This window comes from Peromyscus eremicus, chromosome 19, assembly GCF_949786415.1.
Source record: "Peromyscus eremicus chromosome 19, PerEre_H2_v1, whole genome shotgun sequence".
In the NCBI taxonomy this organism is placed as follows: domain Eukaryota; kingdom Metazoa; phylum Chordata; class Mammalia; order Rodentia; family Cricetidae; genus Peromyscus; species Peromyscus eremicus.
Window position 1 is genome coordinate 61,153,705 of NC_081435.1, and position 18,800 is coordinate 61,172,504.

General features: G+C 39.0%; 1 protein-coding gene across 2 annotated transcripts in view; it reads right to left on the reverse strand.

Annotated features, from left to right (window-relative positions):
• Positions 1 to 18,800, reverse strand: part of Smad4 (SMAD family member 4) — a 64,556-nt gene that overhangs the window by 32,121 nt on the left and 13,635 nt on the right. For both annotated transcript variants that reach the window (XR_009375201.1, XM_059245969.1), the window contains exons 2-4: positions 13,271 to 13,646; positions 11,383 to 11,557; positions 10,758 to 10,787 (exon numbers count right to left, since the gene is read on the reverse strand). Coding sequence is in view for 1 of the 2 variants with exons in the window: in XM_059245969.1 (XP_059101952.1) it covers positions 10,758 to 10,787; positions 11,383 to 11,557; positions 13,271 to 13,519 (454 nt within the window). In the remaining variant the exon portion in view is untranslated. The remainder of the gene's footprint in view (positions 1 to 10,757; positions 10,788 to 11,382; positions 11,558 to 13,270; positions 13,647 to 18,800) is intronic.

The following is an 18,800-nucleotide window of genomic DNA, read 5'->3' on the forward strand; positions in this document are numbered from 1 at the left end:
AGGGAGAAATACCCCAAGCCTGTCATGCAAGTCTGAGGACTGTGCGCAAAGGTGACACCACATGATAGAAAGGGCAGGTCTTATCTATGGAACCCCAAAAGGTATGATAGGGTTAGAAATCTAAGAGAAAGCCAGTTATGCTTTGGATCTTTTCATCAGCTGTGTTGGGTTGTCACCCCATATTATTAAATAGTCATTTTATCCTTTCACTAATATGACAAAGAAAACAAACATACTTTAGCCATGTGAGAGAAGACTGCTCAATGGTACATGATGAGTTGGAAAACCCACACTCTGGAAAGAACTTGCATCAAGAACAGAACTAATGCCGGGCGGTGGTGGTGCACACCTTTAATCCCAGCACTTGGGAGGCACAGGCAGGCGGATCTCTGTGAGTTCAAGGCCAGCCTGGTCTACAGAGTGAGTTCCAGGAAAGACGCAAAGCTACACAGAGAAACCCTGTCTCGAAAAACCAAAAAAAACCCCAAAAAACAAAAACCACAAACAAACAAAGAACAGAACTAAGTAAATTAATGCGGATGATTTAGTTCAAAAAGCCTGATCACTTTCTATCATAGAGTCTGACAAGATGGCTTCTCCCAAGAGCATGCCGAAAGATGTAGATGATGCACAACTCCTGGAGGAAATGGCGATTATAGAATATGAGCCAGGAGCTATAAATCAGATGCTGAAGTTTGCTTTCCGATATGTGACCACAGTTGTAGATGACGCTAAAATGTATTCAATCCATGTAAGAAAGATACTATTGATGCAGATGTGAACTGGCAATACAGTGTCATGCTGACCAATCTTTTCACTTCTCTTCCTGTGCAAGATTAGGTTTTGCACAACAAAGAAATGATGACTGTGACAAATTATAATCCAGCCATGATACATGAAACATATATATACTTGGTCCTCAATCCACTGTACTAAAATTAAACTGCATGCTAGATGTATTCAAGCTGTATTTTAGAATATGGTATATTAAGTATAGTTAATATGTTTTTCAATAAAATGCTCAGTTTTCTTTAATAGAGCTAGTAATGGCTTTCCATCAACTTTTATGCATAAGAAATAAAATTGTCATCAATTTCAAAACAGAAAGGAGGGAGGGAGGGAGGGAGGGAGGGAAGGGAGTATTTCTTTTTTTCAATTTAACTTTAAATGTATATTTCTTAGGTAAAACTGAAGACTTCATAAGGGTAGAAATCTAGAACGGTTTTTGACAAGATAAAAAAATCAAGTCATAAAACATTATTGTATACTATGGTGACAAGCATGATTTGGGAGCTGATAAGACGTCTTGCCACCAAGGCTAGAAACCTGAGCTTGGTCCCAAAAGTTCACATAGTGGAGGAAGAAGAGAACTGTCTCCAAGTTAACACACACACACACACACACACACTTAAAAAAAAAAAAAAAAAAAAAAAAACACAACCCACCAAGGCCCAGAAGAGTGTCCACAGCTTGAGAGCTCTACATAAAAGTATATTCAAGAAGGGAATCATGTATGTACTTTTACATAAAGAATAAAGAAGCTCTGGAATTAAAGACCAGGAACTAATACAAGTGATTACAAAGGCAGGGGGATGGAGGCAATGGGAACACTTAATGCTTTATACTGGACACCTTTTTATGTTGTTTTGATTTATGGACCATATATATTGTTTATTCAAAAACTTAAAGTAAAAAATTTGATGTACACTTTTTAAAGTCCATGAAAAAAGATACTGTTATTAGTCATAGTTCTCTAGAGGAACAGAATTGATAAAGGGGATTTACTACAGTAGCTTACAGGTTGTGGCCAAGCTAGCCCAACAGTGGCTGTCTGTCCAGCAGTTGTTCAGTCCATGACGCTCAATGTCTCATGTGGTCCTCAGCATGCATCAGAATCCTGAAGAAGACTCTAATGCCAGTGAAGGAATGCCTCAGCAGCAAGACATGAACTTGCCAGTGAGAATGAGGACAAGAAGGCAAAAAACAAAGCCTTTTTCATGTCTTTTGTATAGGCTGCCACAAGGTGCAGCCAAGATTTAAGGTGGGTCTTCCAAATTCAAGTGATCTGGATTTAAAATGGGTCTTCCTATCTCAAATGATCCAATTAACTAAAAAATCCCTCACAGGTGTGCCTAGCTGCTTGGGTTTTTGGATAATTCCAAATATAATCAAGTTGAAAATCAAGAACTAACACAAGCCTACCCCTTGTCAACCTGATACACACTCACATCTCCTTATTATGTATGCTTGAGTTCCAAATAAAAACAATAACCAGGTAATAATTACATGATATACTATCCCACATTATATATTTTAGAAAAGGTGACAATGTTTTTTTGAAGGATATTCTTGTAGTATGTCAAATATGATTAAGTACTGCTAATATCTCAATTGAGGAGACTATAATTATCCTCTACTACAAGATACACTATAGGAAAAAGAAATAAGAGGAAAGAAAACATAACTAAATAAACACATTCTTAACAAAATATGACAGAAACACTCAATTATAAACCTTATTTCTGCAACTGGTCATGTGGCCTTAGCTGGTATGTATAACTACCTTCCTCTACTACCCATTCTGTATTTCCTCCACCCTCAGCAAGCACCTCAGCAAGTTTTGGCTCTTTTCCTGGAGAAGTGACCCATACCTTCTTCATTCCTGAAAGGGTCTGTGCCCTTTGTCAGCCTGCCTGGATTGGGTTGTTGTGGTTTCCCGTTGACTTTAATCACAGGACATGGTAGCACCAAGAGATGCCCTAAAGGATCTCCTGCACTCCAGACATAATCTTGCTTCCTCCATTGTGGAGAAGCAATCCAATTCCTCTTTGGTAATCTGGATCAATCACCCCTCCTAACACTGTTATTCCTTTCTTAGACTGTTGGCTTAAGGGAACAGAAGCCCAAAGTGGCCAGGCGACAGTCCGAGCTTACAGTTCAGTGGAATGTTTGTTGTATCTCCTGGCAGGAGCACTCTCCACTCTAGAACCAAAACTTCTAAGCCAGATTAAGGTCCCAGGACAGGAAGCAAAACTTTTCCTAGTGGATCACTACAGGATAATGGAACTATTCCCGTTCCTACCCCTTAAGTCCTGGACCATGAATCCTGGCTATGGGAAAAACTATACCATATATTTGACGCCAATTCAAGGCATATTGCTAACTTCTTGGAGAATCCTACCCCAGCTATCCAGGCTACTGCTACCTAACTGGCACTGTAACTGTGTCTTCAGAAGGTTGATCCATGCTTTCTATCAGGCTAGTTGCTTCAGTATGTTGGAGAACAAGGTAAGACAAGTAGATTCCATGACCATGGGCCCACTGTCACACTTCTCTGGCTGTGAAATGAGTTCCTTGGTCAGAAGTAATACTGTGTGGAATAACATGATGGTAGATAAGGCATTCTGTAAATCCATGAATGGTAGTGTTGGCAGAAGCATTACATGCTGGAAACATAAATCCATAACGAGAATAAGTATCCATTCCAGTAAATGTGGGAGCCACAGAGGTTTCCTACTGAGAACTTACTCAGGGTCAGAGAATCTGAGCTTGCTTTACCCAGCAGGGCTGCATAATGGGATGATTTGGTCATGGGCATGTTTACCAGGTGTTTGGAAGGGTCTACACTTGGCTGTACAGGGTACTTTGATTTTGCAATGGGGAGGTCTTTTGCCTCTCTCCTTGGAATATTATAAAAAGCCCTTTTCAATAAATTTCTGGGCTGTTGGGTACTGATCCGGGCCCTCCTGAAGCTATCCTGTGTTTCTTTCTTTCTTCTCGTTGTCTAGGTCTACCTAGTATTTTCTTATCCCTCTCTCCTTCTCCTAAGAACCCTTCAAAAGGTAGGAGCTGGACTCCTACAAGTAAAGAAAAAGTATTGCCCTTTCCATGAAGCAAATGGTCCAAATGTAGTCAACCTGCCACCATGCTATTGGCTGGTCACCCCAGGGAATGAATGGTACCATATCTGAGGTTCTACAGCAGCTATAGCCAGGTCAGCCTTGGTGAATGAAAGTCCATGTTGTCTCAACCACACATAACCTCCATCTGTGCCACTTTGGCCACTTTGGACCAATGGGCAATGACAGGAAGGGCTGATGAAGGAGGCTGGCTATCCACAGAACAGGAGTTCAGATTACTGAACTCTTCTGCTGAAGTCACCTTTTGATGAGCAGTTACATGGGACACAAGTATCCAAGTATCTTCAAATCCATTGCCCATTCCAAGAGACTGATTCATATCTTCCCCAAATGTCTTTCTCACCCATTTTCTAACCATGCTGTTTCTAACTCCCTAACTATGCCATCCATCAAACCATTGGCTACAACCAATGAATCAGTAAACAACTGCATATCTGACCATTTCTCCTTCAAAGCAAAACTATAACCATGTGTACTGTCTCAGGTTCTGCCCACTGTGAGGATTTTCTTTCACTGGCATCTTTTGGGGTTGTCCTGAGTTGGTGCCTGCATAACATACCAAACTATCAGAAAACCATACCCTAGTCTTCTCTTTCTCAGTTAACCATTCATAAGGCACACCCCATGGCCTACAGGGAGATGCTTGAGAACTGAAAACATTTTAACAGGAGTAGAAACCATAGGCATTTGGGCAACTTCCTTGTTAAACTTCTTTGTACCCTCAGGACCTTCTCACTTCAATTTGATAATAGATTGCTACTGTGCACATCCTATTTTAGGACTTGGTGGATCAGGTAACACCCAGCTCATGACGGGCAGCTCTGGTCACATGGTAATACTACGGCCCATTGTCAAATATTTAGTTTCCACTAAGGCAAAGAGCTATCTCTCAAAGAGAATAGTTGTCTGAAGATAATGGTAAACTTGCTCTAAAATCCTAAGGGTCTTCTCTGTGAATCACCTAGATGGGCCTGCCAAAGCCTCCAAACAGCATCCTCATCTGCCATTGACACCTCAAGTACCATCAGGTCTGATGGATCATGTGATCCAAGTGGTAGAGCAGCCTGGGCCTGTTGAAGAGCCTTCTCCTATTTTAGGCCCTACTCAAAGCTAGCAGCTTTCCAAGTCTTTTGGTATATTGGCAGAAGTAACACACTCAAGGGAGGAATGCGCTGTCTCCAGAATCCAAATGGGTCTACCAAACATTTTGCTTCTTTCTTTATCTTAAAAGGAGTATCTCTACTTGCCCCATACCACTGAACTCCTAGAAATTTCACTGAAGTAGTAGGTCCTTAAATTATGACTATATTTATTTCCCATCCTCTGATGTGCATTTATGTTACCAATGAGTCCAAAGTTACCTCCTGCTCACTTGGTCCAATCATCATAATGCCATCAATGTAACAGACTAGTGTGACATTTTATAGAAGACACAGATGATCAAGATCCCTTCAAAGTTATGACACAGGGCTGGAGGGCTAATATATCTTTGAGTTAAAACTGTCAAGGTATATTGTTGGCCTTAACAAGTAAAAGCAAATTGCTTCTAGTGGTCCTTATGGACAGGTACTGTGAAACAGGTACCGTGAAAAAGCCATTTGCTAGATTCAATAAGGGTATACCATATACCAGGAGATGTGTTAATCTGTTCAAGTAAGAACACCACATCTGGTACAGCAGCTGCAATCAGAGTCACTACTTGGTTAAGTTTTCAATAGTCAACTCTCATTCTCTACAATCCATCTGTCTTCTGCACAGACCAAATTGGAGAGTTAAAGGGAAATGTAGTGTGAACTAACACCCTTGCATCTTTCAAATCCAATCTTAGGAAGGCTTTGGTTTGATTTTTCTGCAACATGAGCTCTATGGCTGCTGGAGAGGAAATCCCCTTCCAGGGCATGCTGGAGGCCATGGGAGTATACAACAGATGGCAATTAATAATTCAGGTGTTGACCCACCAGAGGAGTAATCCTCTGATGGAATCAGCAAGGCTTATGGGACCACAGACTCTGAAAACCGGTTGCTTCTGTCTGTAATTTCTCTCACGTGCCACTTTTTTCTTCCCTAAAAATAGCTATGGGTGTTTTCTCACTTGTGTGTTTATCTCATGTATATATTCCATCTATTGGGCACAAATATAGCTGTGGATGGTCAGGAAGATGATTTCTGCTTAAGGTGTATACTTCTGATAAATAGGAATAAAACTAGAATATTTTTCATACTCAGACTGACATAGGAAAATAACTGTATTCTCAACTACAAAGACAGCTTTTCACATTTAGCTGAGACCTCAGAACAAATCCAAAACAGACTAGTTGCCCCTGCAGAGAATACACAAGGGTAAGTTCCCAAATGTCTGTTGAACCAAGGTCAGGCACAGAGCAACTTTAGTAGACATAATTTTCTCAGCAACTGAGTTTCTGCACATACTCTTAGCCTCAAGGTCCAGCCAACTAATTGTTTATTGTTTAAGTCTTGAATTTCAATGTCACTCTCTGTCTGGAAACGCTAACCACTCACAGCTACATTTACTTTACTCACCATACCCAGTCAGCACAACCTCCCTAACCTAAGAGAAACTGTGTGATCAGAATGGCTCTGTTTTTTATTGTTTAATCAAGAAATGCTTTGTGACCTGAAAATGTAATTCCTATTTGTCCAGAGTTTTTGCTGTGGAGACAGAGATGTGTATTAAGGGTAGAAAGATGAGGAGAGCGAAAGAGTGAATGAGTAAAGAGTGAGTGAATGATGTAGTAGTGTGTGAAGAAATGTAGCAGAGTAGAGAGGGTAAATGTATACACAAGAGGGATGTGTGCACAGAAAGATATGGAGCTATGTAAAAAAAGAGATGTAACTGTGTAAAAGGGGTATGTGGCTGTGTGGAGAATGTATGGAACTATGTAGATTTTTCAGGGAGGATTTTTCAAGATGAAATAAAAGAGAAAGTTACTATCAGAAAGCGTGTTATTTCCTGATTAGCCCTCAGATAGAAAAAGTCTAGCTCTTGCTGTATTCATGGTTTTGCATACCCTAGAGGTGGTCTTGGAGCAGGCTCTCCAAAAGGTTGCAAGTAAGATCACATTTAGAAATCTTTAGACTATGCACATCTGGAGCTGGTTCCATTAACTTCATTCTTTTCTTTTGCCACTGTATCTTGAGATAGAAGTTGGTTAATTTTATCCATAAGCTCATTTTTTTTGTCATTGTCAATTTATGCAGAAATGCTAGAAGCCACCAGCTAGCGTCATTATTTTTCTTTTTCTTTTTTTTTTTTTTTTTTTTTTTTGGTTTTTTGAGACAGGGTTTCTCTGTGTAGCTTTGCGCCTTTCCTGGAACTCGCTTGGTAGTCCAGGCTGGCCTCAAACTCACAGAGATCCTCCTGGCTCTGCCTCCCGAGTGCTGGGATTAAAGGCGTGTGCCACCACCGCCCGGCTATTTTTCTTATTATTAATTGTTAAAAGTTTTATATATAGAATCACTAAATTCCCTATTCCATGTAGCAAACCTTTTAAATATTTCTAACCATGGGTTTTGAGAGTTCTCAATACTACCAGGGGCAACTTCAGTAATTGTAAGTGTTGGCAAATTGCCAAGCTTGTTCAAGATACTTAACTCATCCTTACAATTTAGTTTCCCTAGCCCCACAAACTGTTATGAGTGAGAGTTCTCTAGAAGAACAGAACTAACAGAATGACTGGAAAAAAGGGGAATATATATATATATATATTATATATTTATACACACACACACACACACACACACATGACTTTATGAGAGTAGCTTACAGGCTACGGTCAAGCTAGTCCAACAATGGCCGTCTTCAAAAGGAAAATCCAAGCATCTAGTAGGTGCTCAGTCCATGAGGCTCGATGATTTAGCTGTTCCTCAATATACATGACTGGAATCCTGAAGAAGTCGGCTCTAATACCAGTGAAGGAATGAACTTGCCAGCAAGAGTGAGGGCAAGCAGAGCAAAAGCTTCCTTCTTCCACGTTTTTTTATAAATCTGTGGCCCAGATTTAAGCTGAGTCTTCCAACTTCAAGTGATCTGGATTTAAGGTGGATCTTCCCACCTCAAAGGAGTCAGTTAACTAAAAGACCCACAGGTGTGCCCGGCTGCTTGGGTTTTTAGTTAATTATAAATGTAGAAAAGCTGGCAACTAAAAATAGCCATCACAAGTACCAAATTATAAAATATTTCTCTTTCTGGGTTCATATTCAACAAATTTACTCACTGAAAAAAAATATGTATTGAGTATCCATGTTCTACATATTGTTTTAACAAATGAGATAGATATATCAATAAAAACAAATACGACTAACTTCATGGAGCCTCAGTTTTTTTTTTATAACTCTTTTCTGTTGTTTAATATATCATAGCAAACCAACATTACTCTAACTCCCAGCTGAGCAAATTCCTGGATCTCTAGGTACATGTCTCCTAATCTAGAGAAGGTAAGGTAATGCGTTAGGTGAACAACGGCACAATACTCTTTGTGGTAGTTGAAATAGGAATGGCCCCCATAGGCTCATACATTTGAATACTTGGTCATTAGGGAGTGGTACTACTTGAGAGGGATTAGGAAGTATGGCCTTGTCAGTAGATGTGGCTTTGTTGAGTGTGTCACTGGGGGTGGGCTTTGGGGTTTCAAAAGCTCAAGATAGGCCTAGTGTCCCTCTCTCTTTCTGCTGCTTTTGGATCTGGATGTAGGAATCTAAGCTACCATGAATGCCTGCATGGTGCTATGTTCCTCACCATGAGGATAATGGACTAAACCTCTGAAACTACAAGCAAGCCCCAATTAAATGCTTTCTTTCATAAGAGTTGCCTTGGTCATGGTTTCTCCTCACAGCAATAGAACACTGACTAAGACACTCATAAATCACTTAGCTCAGCACCTTACACAAAATGAGCATTCAATAACTGCTAGCTATTCTAAAGCATATTTTTAGAGTAGTTATAAGATTACAAAGTTTTATATGAGAGGTAAAGAATGAATTCTCCAGAGGTGACAAAGAATAAGCTTAAGTCACTGGGCATTCTGTACTGCCACAGGTAAGCCACTCACCCGATAGCATGCCACTCTCCTGCTTTTTCTTCCCTCCAAAAGACTCTGAACTCGGAATGGAAGAAATATGCCACATTTTTCTTAATATCCCTAAACTTAGCACAGTGCCAGGCAATAACAAACTCACTAAATATTTGTAAAATGAATACATGGGACAATGTGGTCACAGAGTTTCATGAAGGAGATGAGCTATGCTAGAAATAACAACCACAAGATCCCAAGTGACAAGTAAAGGAAGTATTTCATTTTTCTCAACTTTTCATTACCACCTGGCCTATTATTATTTTTTTGTCCAGTTCAAAAATGAAATGTGAAAAATGTTTTCCAAGCAAGTAAATCAGGCAAGACTGTCTACAAAACTACCACTAGGGGGATCCACAAGGCTGACTATGGCCTTAGTGTCCCTGAGGAAAGAATACCAACCCACACAACCCCTATGTGGAACCTCACAACCACCCCATTTTGAGATTCTGAAATTATCACTACAATTTCCTAAACCCTAATTTCCACTGAGTAAACCCAAAAACTATGGATGGAGAACGGTGACAACCTGAAATATGTTTGTTTACAAGATATCCTGTGTTGGCAGAGGCAGAGCATTCAGCAAACCTAAGTGGCCATTCCCAGACCACCATAGCTCCCACTAGCACCACCCACAGTCCTCAGAAAACTGTAAGCCACAGTATCAGCACGCCTCTATTACCAGGCCCATGGAAAAACACGGAAACTAAAGCCAAACAGCCTTTTCCAAAACTCTAAAGTCATGTGGTATTTCTGACCCAACTCTAGGATTCTAAAGAATGAAATGCTAAACTACTGCCTGCCTGCAGAACAAGAGCTCACTCTTTTAAGATGACGATGGCTCTGTATCAGACAATCTCCAAAAATAAGGGTTGTTTTTCAGAGATTTTAGTTTAATAGGTTCTAAGTTATTAGAGCTAAAGATTTAAAGAATTCCATTTTCACATATACCAAAACCCTAAATTAAAACCAAGTGGATTTTCACACCTCAAAACATTTTAACCTTTAGTTTCATGGAAATACGTTTTCAAAATATTAATATGTATAATTTTAAAATAGCATCACTATTATCATTCATGAATGTAAATTAGGGTGAAATGAAGAAAAACTGGAATAGATATTTTTGTAAGATATGGTACACACAATTCCAAATTATCACACACTATAGTTACTGATACCATTTACACTGGTTGTTTAATTTTCTTACAAACAGCTGTTTGTCAATTAAAAACCTGTTAAAACTGAACATTAATTAGACTTGTGTCCTGGTGCATTCATTTATCACACACTTCGAGAATTTTAGCTCATGAGTGGCAGTTCAAACTCAGAGAACCAAAACCAATCTAAATCTAGTATTTGGGGGCTCCAGAGATGGTTCAGCAGTTAAGAGCACTTGCTGCTCTTTTAGATAACCCAGGTTCAATTCCCAGCACCCACAGGAGTAGCTCACAACTATCTATAACTCTAATTTCAGGGGATTTGCTGTCCCTTCTGGCCTCCACAGGCACAAGACACAGACATAGTAGACAGAAATACATGTAGACAAAACACTGCATAAAATAAATAAGTTTAATAAGCCCAATTTTAAATGTTAATGTATACCTCCCTACAAAATCTACATGTTCAGAGAAGCAATTTTTTCCTTGTTAATGTTACTAGCTCCTACACAAATCACTTGTTTGTGAACAAAATATAAACAAGACATGATACAAAAAACAGAAAAAGTTAAAAGAAATCGGCTACTTACCATTACTCTGCAGTGTTAATCCTGAGAGATCTTTTTTTTTTTAAGGGAAAGAAAATGAAATATAAATCATTACTATAAACATATCTTTCATTACATAAACAACATCAATTTAAGCCACAGATTATAAAACTTTATGAGTCATTTCAATTTAAAAATAGCATAAAAATCCTAGCTATATATATTGTTTAAATTTATAATGCTTCCTATCTTATTTTCAACAACAATGTACAGAGTACACTTTTAAAAGTATCCATTTTATATACTCAGTTCTAGAAATCAACAAATCTGTTCCCAAATTTGTTCAGAGTTAAGTATTTACATTTCATTGACATTATCTGAATCTTGAACCAGGCACAGTGGTGCACACCTCTAACTCCACTACTCAAGAGGTTGAAGGGGGAAGATCAAGAGTCATCTTTGGCTACATAGCCAGCTCTTGGCCAGCCTAGGATATGAGACCTTGTCTAAAATAAAATTTTACTTCTGATTCTTTAACTTTATTTGAAGTCTTAACTAGTCTCCAAATACAAGCTTCAAATTAGGAAAATAAAAATATTATTAGGGTCTTTTCCCTTTATACATCTATGAAGGTTCTGCAATGACAGTCAGACAGTCAGGAACTTACCAATTCCAGGTGAAACAACTCGTTCATAGTGATATGGATTCACACAGACACTATCACATTTTAAGTCAAATGCATACTGACAATATTTAACATGTTTTAGTTCGTTCTTGTGTAGATCAGGCCACCTCCACAGACGGGCATAGATCACATGAGGAAATCCTTTCCGACCAGCCACCTGGGAAAAGAAACAATTATTTATTCAGTATCAGTTTTGTATCATACATTAGACAACGGACTTAATATGTGTTCTCATTTAATCATCAAATTCTACAAAGTCAGCATCTGTGATACTGCAAAACACACACATAGTTTTGCTCATATTTCCTTTCATACAACTAAAATCTTAGACTTCTTTCTTCTGAGGTATGGGGGCCAATCACAGGAAAGACTGGGGCAGAACAGGAACTTTAGCCCCAACATCTGTGGAAGGGAAAGGGGCTACTATGTAGAGTTGATAACAATGACTTAAAATTGTATCTAGGTAATGAAACCTGGAGAGGAAAAAGGAAAGAAACAAAGAAACAAAGAACAGGGTTTAGAAACTTTGCAATGGCTGAGCATGTGGAGGTCCCTGGAGGTTGGTATATCTGAAGGGGGCATGGAGGTTTACCTTGCCTACGCAGCTGTCAATCTGTGGCCTTTGCAATACCCTTCATAATGGTAAACAAGGTTTCCTCAATTATGGGAGATGCTTGAGTAAATTAACTGAACCGTGGGTGGGACTGTGGGAACCCTTTATAGACGACAGAGAGAAGCACAGGTAAAACAACCAGACGATTATGATTGGCATCTCCAAGTAGACCAGGTCAGAACTGAATTGAATTAGAGGATGCTCAGGTGCATTACCTGCAGACCTGCTTATTTACCAAGATAAAAGAAACCTTCACACCTTTTAAAATCACAAGAGATATGTCTTGAGCATATAGTAAGAAAAACTGGTTTGAGAGTCCACTCTCTACCACACCTCCACTGCCAAAGTCAGATTATAACCATCCTTTCCTGAGAATCCAGAGCTCAGAATATCTACAGCAGAGGAGTACACACCTGTAACCTCAGTGCTCAGGAAGCTGAAGTGGGAAAAATAATCTCAAGTTCCAGACAATAAATAACCTAGCCAGGATCACACAGCAGAGCGAGAATTTGAACCAGAGTTCAATTTCAAGGTTTGCACTAGGTTTTTAAAATGCAAAAAGTATGAATTTGTCATAAACTATGCAGAAAATTTAGAAATAAAATTTTAAATATCTAACAATATCACATTTCTACACTTCTTCAAAAAATGATATTGCTTAACATGAAAAAAAAATGTGACCAGTGAATGTTTCAGTAACACACCAAAATTATAGGAGTCCAGTCTATCAGTTTGGGCATTTACAATACTAAAAAAGGTTGGCAGATAGGGGGAATGTAAACTATAATGATGAATACCAAAGTGCTAAAGGTAGTTCTCAAGATATAGGGCTTCTCATTTATTTTTCAAATTTTCTTCAATGAACTATTTTTGAATAATAAGAAAAACTTAAGATCCATCTTTTGTGTATTCTTCCACATACTCTCATCACACACACTGGCAACAGATGCACAGTATGTCAAGAGACAGAGCGATGGAGCTCAAGAGACAGCCCAGCATTAAGAATACCTTGTGCTCTATTATGAGGAGCAGAGTTGGATCTCAGCATCTGGGAATGTTCTCTTCTGGCCTCTTCTAGTATCTGTACATACACATGCGCATATACACACGTAAATAATAAAAAGAAATCTTTAAATATATGAAATAAATATATAAAGAGATGTAGCTCACATTAAATTAGTAGTAACTATGGAGAGAAAATTTAGAAATATCTATCACTCCACCACCACAGAAGACATACAAAACTCGAAGACTGACCTGAAGCCGTCCATCCAGTGTTCTCTGTATGGTGACACATTTGCTAGGGTGAGCTCCATTTGTAGTTATAGCTGTTATTAAAGAATCCAATTCATCTTTTTTCTCTTTCAGCTTCTTTACCAAACTTTCAATTGCTCTTTTTGCAAACGTTTCACTTTCTCCACCTTGTCTATGACACATCAAACTATGCACAATGCTCAGACAGGCGTCATTACTTGTTGGTGTATTTGTTATAGACATATTGTCCATTTGTTCAAGTTTTTTCTTTTAAATCAAACTCTCCAAGTTCTGGAGTAATTCTGATCTTGTGAAGGCAGTGAAAACCAATGGCCAATGTTGCAAGAAGAGCTGTCAGACATCTGGTGAGCAGGGTAATCTAAGAAAGAAAGAGAGAGGAGAATGCATTTCACAAGGTAGATGCAATTATTTGGGCAAAGAAAAACTGTTCCACTTAAGTCAAAGGACTCAATGCTCATAGTTTTAAAATGTTTAAGTCTAAAACAGCGTAACTATAAAATATAGCTAGTTTTGATATTCCAAAATCATTAAAAAAAAAAAAAAAAAAAAAACAGAAAAAACAGGCCTTCTCATTAATGACGAGGCACACTAAATCAAGTCTTAGCAAACATACCGTTATCCTGAACCTTTACTTAGTTATTTCTATTTTCTATGCCACGGTTGCAATTCTGAGTCTTCTTGGAATTCTAATCATTGGTAGTTAACATTCACTTCCTCTAAGTTAGTGCTGAGACCCTTTAATAAGTTTCTCATGTTGGGGTGACCCCAATAATATTATTCTCATTGCTACTTCATAATTGTAACTGTGCTACTGTTATGAATTGTAACATAAATATCTGATACGCAGGATATCTGATATGTGACCCCCATGAAAGGGTCATTCAACCTCCATGGGGGTCGTGACCCACAAGTTGAGAACCACTCTCAGGAGCTATTTCTTAAATGTCTCTTTCAACTTATTATATCCCCACATAAAGAAGTCAATTTTCATGTCTGTCAATAGGAATCACTTATTCATATATATATAAATACAAATAAAAAGTTGGGGAAAGGTTTGTTTTTGAAACAAGGTTTCACTCTGTAACCCAGGCTGGCCTGGAACCCACAGCAATACCCCTACATCAGCCTCCCAAGTGCTGAGATTATACCCAGCTAATAAATAGTCACTGAAGAGACACTTTCCAGATAAGAGTATTTGCACATGGGTGAATGGAATCAGAGATCGAACTAGGATTCCAGTTACACTAAGAAGTTGGGCAAAGAGTTACTTAAACTCTGAATCTGGAAACAAAAGGAGAATTCAAAGGAGAAAAATCAGTATGAAGTATGCTGCACATAGTACTTGGTATGAAGTACTTACTGTCTGAATCCTAAAGCATTTGTTTTTAAAGGATATTATTCCAAAACACATTATACATTTGTTTACATTTTCTCCTAATAAAACATACCATAGAGAGGCTGGAGAGAAGGCTCAGTGGTTAAGAGCACTGACTGCTCTTCCAGAAGACCCAGGTTCAATTCCCAGCACCCACATGGCAGCTTACAACTGTCTGTAACTCCAAGATCTGACACCCTCACACAAACATACATACAGGCAAAACACCAATGTACATAAAATAAAAATACACAAATTACTTTAAAAAAACATGCCATAGAAATATAAGAAGGCAACGACAGAGGTATGCCACTCACACTTCAAAGGCATACAGAAGGTTAGGTAAAAGGACAGACAGCTCACACCCATTTGAATTTGGAAAACTATCATTAACTTCCAGAAGTGGCACTTGCTATTAGATTGTGAACTTAACAATGAAAAATGGCCATGTACTAAGTGTGCAAAGTCTTACTTTTAAGTAATGGTGATTTATTCATGGAGAAAAGGAAGAAGGGAGAAATAAAAAAAAATCACTGTATGGTGAAAAAAGAAAAGGAAAACAAAACGGTAAACATAAATCTTGGCTAAGCATAGTAGTGAATATCTGCAATCCTAGCTACTTGGAAGACTGAGACAGGAAGACCATAAATTCAATGCCAGACTGGACAATTCAGTGAGAGATTATCTACCCAAGCACACGCACACACACCCCTCTTTCTTAAGGCTAGGAAATGGCTGAGTAATAAGGTGCCTGCTTAGCATGCTGAAGACCAAGAGTCAATCTTCAGAATGGAGGAAGGGGAAACCTTCCAACTGTCTGATATCTCTCACTGCCACAAGTTTAATTCCTATATTACATGCACCTGTTGTGGTGATTTGATAAATATGCCCCCATAGGCTCAAATATTTGAATGCTTCATCACCAGGTGAGTGGATTAGGAGTTGTAACCTCAATGGAGGAAGTATGTCACTGGGGGTGGGCTCTGAGGTTTCAAAAGCCCACACCACACGCAGAGTCTCTGTCTGCCTGCAGAACAGGATGGAGATCTCAGCTACTGCTCCAGCTCTATGAGTAGTACCGCACCATGCATCCACCATGATGATTACTGTGAGATGGTCTTTCTGTATGCTATGAATATGTGTTGCTACCATTGGTTAATAAAGAAGCTGCTATGGCCTATGGGAAGGCAGAATAGAGCCAGGTACAGAATCCAAGGAGACAGGGAGAAGAGGGCAGTCAGAGGAGATGCTGAGGACTACTGAGAAGCAAGATGTAATGGAACACAGGTATGCCATGAAGCCATGTGACAAAACACAGATTAATAGAAATGGGTTAATTTAAGACAAAAGAGATAGCTAGCAAGAAGCCTGAGCCATAGACCAAACAGTTTGTAATTAATATAAGCCTCTGTGTGTTTACTTAAGACCAAGTGGCTATGGGACAGAGAAAAACCTGTCTATATTTAGCACCCATGTGGTATACATACACCCACATAAAGTCTAAAAAAACTTAATAAAAAAAAAGGGGGGGGATTCTAGACCCACAAAAACGTGAGTTAACCGCAGCTTCTTGGTAATCGCATTTTTTCAGATAGGCTCTGTTGCTGGCAGCTAAGAGATGTGCCGCTCCTTTAAGAGACGGGCTTCCTGGCTCATGCTGGCAGCACTGATGGCTCTTTCAAGAGGTCCTGCTACACAGCATTGAAATGGGGTTTGTGGGCAATGTGCTGCAAGCTGCTTGGTGGCGCATGAAGCTGCTGCTTCCCAGAGTTGGGGCAGTGAGCATGGCTCCCAGAGCTGGCTGTTAATGTACCTCTGCCATGTTGAAAAGCCAAACGGGGCAGAGCCAGGCGCCGAAGCTGCAAAGCTTAACAGTTTAAAACTTTCCTGGTCAGAAAAGGATTAAAGATACAAAATAAATACAGATTCAGATGCGGAAAAAACCTCTAAACAGGCACAATCTGTTTTAAAAAAAAGATACAAAGGCTTGAGAGAGAAGAGAAAGGATATAGATAGTCATAAAAATAAAGTCTTAAAAATGAAGTCTTAAAAATAAGCCATGTAAAGATGGAAAACACACAAAGAGTCTGGATACTGAATACTATTGTGTTGTCTTTAGGATTTTTAATTGCAGAGAGATATTTGATTGTAAAGGCTACTAAGTTAAACCAACATATGTATTTTAAAGGTATCTTGACTTCAAAATTTGGGTCTAAGGGTATGTTGCTTTGGAAAAGAGGTTCTGTTACTGTTTCCGCAGAAAATGAGAACCTGCGGACTGCTTCCAGACTAATATGGTTTGATCAAGCAAGCCCCCCTGAAAAATCTCCAATGGGAACAGATGGCCCAGATGATCCAACATTCCAGAGTACCTCTGTTGCAGTTTCCTCTGAGTTATGCATCCAGAAAGGCTTCAAGGCTGCTGGCTGAGATGATCCAGCCTCACAGACTACTCCAGTCAGGACTTGACCATGGTCCTAGATTTTCTCAGGGTCCCCATAGGATTGGCAGTACACCCAATCAGCAGGAAGTAGCCTAGAAAACTACACCTACAGTCCCAAAAAATGGATTATGGATATTTGTCTTTGTTTAGGGGGTTTGGTTACAAACTGTTATTGGTCTTAGTCAATCTCTTTCTAAGAGAAAAAAGGGGGGTATAATACAGAAATGATAGGATAAAAGGGTAGATTGAATCTACTTAAAAAACACAACTATTAGTCTTACATAGTTTACATTGGTATGGATTTTGGTTTATTGATACAAATTTAAGGTCAATTTTGTTATACTGTATGTATATTTCTACTCTTGTCTAAGGAATTATATTTATGAAACTCATTTAAAATTATAATGTATCATTATGTTTTCTAGATATACAAAGATATATTTCAATTAAGTAGGTAATCTTCAAAAACTTCAAAGACCCACAGAATATGGCACTTAAAATGTTTTAAGAACTTAAGACTTTTCTGGACAATGAGACATGTCTGCTCCTGGCAGTACCAATTGCTTCAAAGAGCATGATGAGCATTGAAGAAACTTGTTTCGGAGTTTGCTTACAATGTGAAAAGGGCTAGCCATTTGGGCAAGAAGCTGCTCTTGCCTGGACTGCTTGACAATATGTTATGTAACCTGGACATGCAGGACCCATAGGAAAGTGACCACTGAACTTTGCCAAAACAAGTGAGATGGTCCTTCAGGTTCCTGCTTCACAGAAGAAATTGCCAGACATTCTGCAGGACACAAAGAAAAGTGACTGATGAACTTTGCCAAAATATGCAAAACGGTCCTCCAAATTTCCTGCTTCACTGAAAAATATGCCAGAGACTCTAGACCTGTCGGCTGAAGATGGATGCCCCGATGTTACAGAGGAACTTTGGGTGACTGTTCAGGCAGTCAGATGTCTCTGTCATTTCTAGAATTTTAGAAGTTGCTTGCAATGCACTACCTGTTTACTCAGGTAAAATTATATCCTTCTGGGGTCTTTGATGGAGTTGGAGACTAGATAGTTATAGTTTTCCTTAGCTGTGATAAAAGATAAATTAGATGTGAAACTTTAGACTCACAAAGATAGGATAGAGTGTTTTAACTGTACCACATACAAATAGATATTGTAACTGTAATTTTTGGTTGATAATTGTTTTATATAATTTTACTATGTTAAAATGAAAACCTTCCTTTTTGATAAGACAGAAAGGGAGAAGCACTGTAGAATGGTCTTTCTGTATGTTATGAATATGTGTTGCTACCATTGGTTAATAAAGAAGCCCCTATGGCCTATGGGAAGGCAGAACAGAGCCAGGTGGGGATTCCAGGCAGAGAGACAAGGAGAAGGAAGAGAGTCAGAGGAGATGTTGAGCACTGCTGGGGGAGCAAGATGTAATGGAACACAGGTAATGCCACAAAGCCACGTGGCAAAACATAGATTAATAGAAATGGGATAATTTAAGAGGAAAGAGCTAGCTAGCAAGAAGCCTGAGCCATAGACCAGTTTGTAATTACTATTAAGCCTTTGAGTGATTATTTTACAAGCTGCTACGTGCCAGGTGGGACCTAGTAAGTCAAACCCAATCAAACCTTTTCCTTTATAAGAGTCGAAGAGAGGGAAGAGGGATTATATAAGCAAGGGAGGATCAAGAT